The sequence below is a fragment of the Leptinotarsa decemlineata genome, unplaced genomic scaffold (genome assembly GCF_025532065.1).
Source record: "Leptinotarsa decemlineata unplaced genomic scaffold, Ldec_3_MD MMD2_tig00000251_RagTag_RagTag, whole genome shotgun sequence".
Taxonomy (NCBI): domain Eukaryota; kingdom Metazoa; phylum Arthropoda; class Insecta; order Coleoptera; family Chrysomelidae; genus Leptinotarsa; species Leptinotarsa decemlineata.
Window position 1 is genome coordinate 5,342,969 of NW_027412547.1, and position 3,383 is coordinate 5,346,351.

The 3,383-nt window shown below is 32.0% G+C and overlaps 1 protein-coding gene across 1 annotated transcript; it reads right to left on the reverse strand.

Annotated features, from left to right (window-relative positions):
* Positions 1–2,071: 2,071 nt before the first annotated feature.
* Positions 2,072–3,100, reverse strand: LOC111516356 (uncharacterized). The gene is made up of 2 exons (XM_023172526.2): positions 2,962–3,100; positions 2,072–2,401 (listed from the first exon to the last, which is right to left on the reverse strand). Exons 1-2 carry the CDS (start codon positions 2,971–2,973, stop codon positions 2,159–2,161), a joined length of 255 nt encoding a protein of 84 aa, XP_023028294.1. The 5' UTR covers positions 2,974–3,100; the 3' UTR covers positions 2,072–2,158.
* Between the last annotated feature and the right edge of the window lie 283 nt (positions 3,101–3,383).

Here is a 3,383-nt window from a genome sequence, read left to right on the forward strand (position 1 = left end):
TGTATGGACAAGTCTCGTCCACTGGACGCTATTAAAAAAAATTTGCATCTCACCATTGCCGTGCTTCTACATAGTACAGCTAGTTTTATTTATCTATGATAATAAACACCTATATCAAAAACAACTCTGATATACATAATTACGCTACTCGGGGTGAAGATCCTTTATACCATCCCTAGTCTCGTTTGAATGTGAGTGAGAATTCCCCAAAATACTTGGTTATTAAATGCTTTAATAAAATAACAACTCTTATTGGGATCAATGAAAGTAGAACTGTAATAAGGAATGAACTATATGGTTTCTTGTTGGATAACTGCTTCTACAGTATTGATGAATTTTTTGCTTTCAGTGCTTAGATAAATGACATAGTTTCTTTATACATGTAGTCTTTGTTTTAAATTTATTAAAAATTATACATTTATGTTGAGCTTTCAGCGTTTACCTTTTTTGACTAGTCCAATAAGTTTACTCATGTTTTTAATCGTGTAATTGTGTATGTGTGAAAATTTTAGTGATGAATAAAATTATTTCTATTTCTATTTCTAGTGGGCATTCGATATTTCGGTATGAGACACTTGCTTTATCGCCTCTTCAGCACCAAATTTGGATAACATCATATGCATTCATAAAATCACGACTTTATGTCACGGATGAGTTCACTTCACTCATGTCATCCATGATAGTACATGATGACATTCATTTGCTCATTTGATTGAATCCCAGCCATAGGAGTTACTCCTCTGCAGGATCTACACATTTTTCTATACAGTTAATTTTTGAAATTGATTGCTTTCTTCCTTCCTTTGGGTGATTCTGACATTTTTGAAGATGAAAGTAGGAAGTCAAAACTATTCTTTTTCAAAAATCTTCCCTGAAGATATATCCTTTCAATTGAGGCAAGATTTCTATGAATATTACTGGAGTTTTATCCCAACAGTAAACCGTTGAAGGTTGAAACAATTTCAATAATTTCACTTTTGTACACATGAATCTGTTAAAGACATTGTTTGTGCTTCAAAGATTGATATTTTCGCTGCGAATGAAATTTTATTGACAAATGAAAATTCAAGCGTGCCACTCATTAATTAATGTTTTTGGAAATTAATAATTATACAAAAATTCACTCTGTTGACGTATTAATTTCCTATCGCAAACTGGACTGAGTTTGTTCAAAATAATATAATCTTATAATATCTAAGTACTTTTAAACTGTTATCACTATACAGGCCGTTTCTTTTATCATGTGGTATCATTGCCATATTCTGAACCGCAAGAGATACGAAGACGATTAAATAAGAAAAAAGGTAACTGTCATCGGGAAGAATACAATGGCCGAAAAAAATTTACGGGGACTCTCGCAATTCTCGAGGAAAACAAAAAATGCTGTTTTTCCTTTTTTCGAAAGGAATTTAAAATTTTATTTAAACAACAATAAAAATAAAATAAAAAATGAAATAACAATGGAATTGTTATTTCAAAGAATATTAAAAAAAGGAAAAAGAAAATGTTATTATATTTGAAGTGTACTATGACGATCTGATAATAAATATTCGATAAATCGTTTCGTGACAACATGGGCACCATCAACCTGTTTTTAAAGACGGACCAGTCTTTTTCATTACAGATATTGATAAAGCGATAAATTCACAATTCGAAGATATATCTTATTTGATAATTTTATAGCGTTTCATTTGAAATAACCACCATTATCAGTGACAACAAAACAGAAAAACAATTCATTTCATCATGAACTTTTATAAAAAGGATTACGGTAATACAAAAATTTCCAAATCGAAAAAATACGAATTTTCATTATGTTAGGGTGTGTACCTTTCGGATTGATTGGGTTGTCTGAATTTTATTTTGAAGAAATCGAAACAATTTACAAAAGGAGTAACGACAGGGCCGTAATTCAAAATTGTTGTCATTGATGACGGTAGTTATTTCAAATCAAACGCTATGAAAATTAAAAATGTGATATTGTGGATTGTGAATTTATCCCAATATCATCACAATATTCATCAATATCTGCAATAAAAAAGACAGGTCCGTATTAAAAAAAAGTTGATGGTGGCCATTTTGACATATTTATTATCACATCATCATAAAATGCAAACAATCAATTTCAAATCAGCGTATTTATTGAAATCCATAGACTTTACAAAACTACGTAAGAGCCTGTGTACGGAGAGTAGGCAGTATATCCAGCAGAGTAAACCGAAGGAGCAACATAACTAGCATATGTCAAAGGAGCAGAGTAGGCAGATGTGTAGGCAACTGGAGCGGCTACAACGGGGGCGGTATAGGCAGCAGCAATTAGACTGGGATCGGCTTTTGGATCAGCTTTGGCTTCAGGTACTGGGGTAGCTGCTGCGAAAGCGAAGACGGCCACAAAAATACACTGCAAAAGAAACAGTATTACTCATTCGATGTTTTTGATACTTTTTTGTGTATTTTGGTTATGAATATTTTTCATATATGGCTTTTCAAGGAAAAAATCTTGAAGATGGATATAGAAACAAAATGAATGGCAGGCTTCATATTGGTGAAATATGAAAACTATCATAATGTCAAACTCATTAGGAAAACATATGAGAAAGAAATAACAGTAAAAATGATGTGAGAATTCATTTCTTCTTCATTTTTATACACAATTTCATTACGTTCACGCTAACATCCTCTGCAAATGTTTATGATTTTCATAAGCAGTTCTATATAATCGTAATGATTAGCGTCTCAATTTCACACCAGTTGATATTTCAATCCTTTGTTATTGAACTTCATTCATTGATTTCTTTATATCTAACAGAGATACTCGACTCATCTCAAGAAACGACAAATCTGAAGAGACACCTTATATGGCAGTTCAACAAAAATGCATAATTCTGTGTTATATCGTATGCAATTTCTATTGAATATGATATGTAATATCCAAGACATTTTTACACGTTCTTCACTTACCAATTTGAACATTTTGGATTCAGTTTGAAAAACAATCTTCGAGTGATGTGCTTCATTAGAATGACATGGTATTTATACTACCAGAAAGTGGTGTTGAATTCAGTAAATGATTGACATTGTCATTGAACTCAATCGATAAACATGCATCACACGCGCTCGAGTAAAAAAAGTTACGCAATATCTGATGAAGTGATGTGAAGCTTAGTAATCAAAAACTTCAGTATTGAAGATGTTTGTCATGCACTAAAAAAATAAAGCCTAAATTTACTGCGGGACCTGATCATATTCCAGCATTCATCACTAAAGATTGTGCCTCAGCTCTGGTTGAACCACTAACAACTGTAATTAATATATGCCTGAAAACATCAACTGTACCATTAATATGAAAAATGTCGAAAGTCTGCCCAATTTTCAAAAAATGA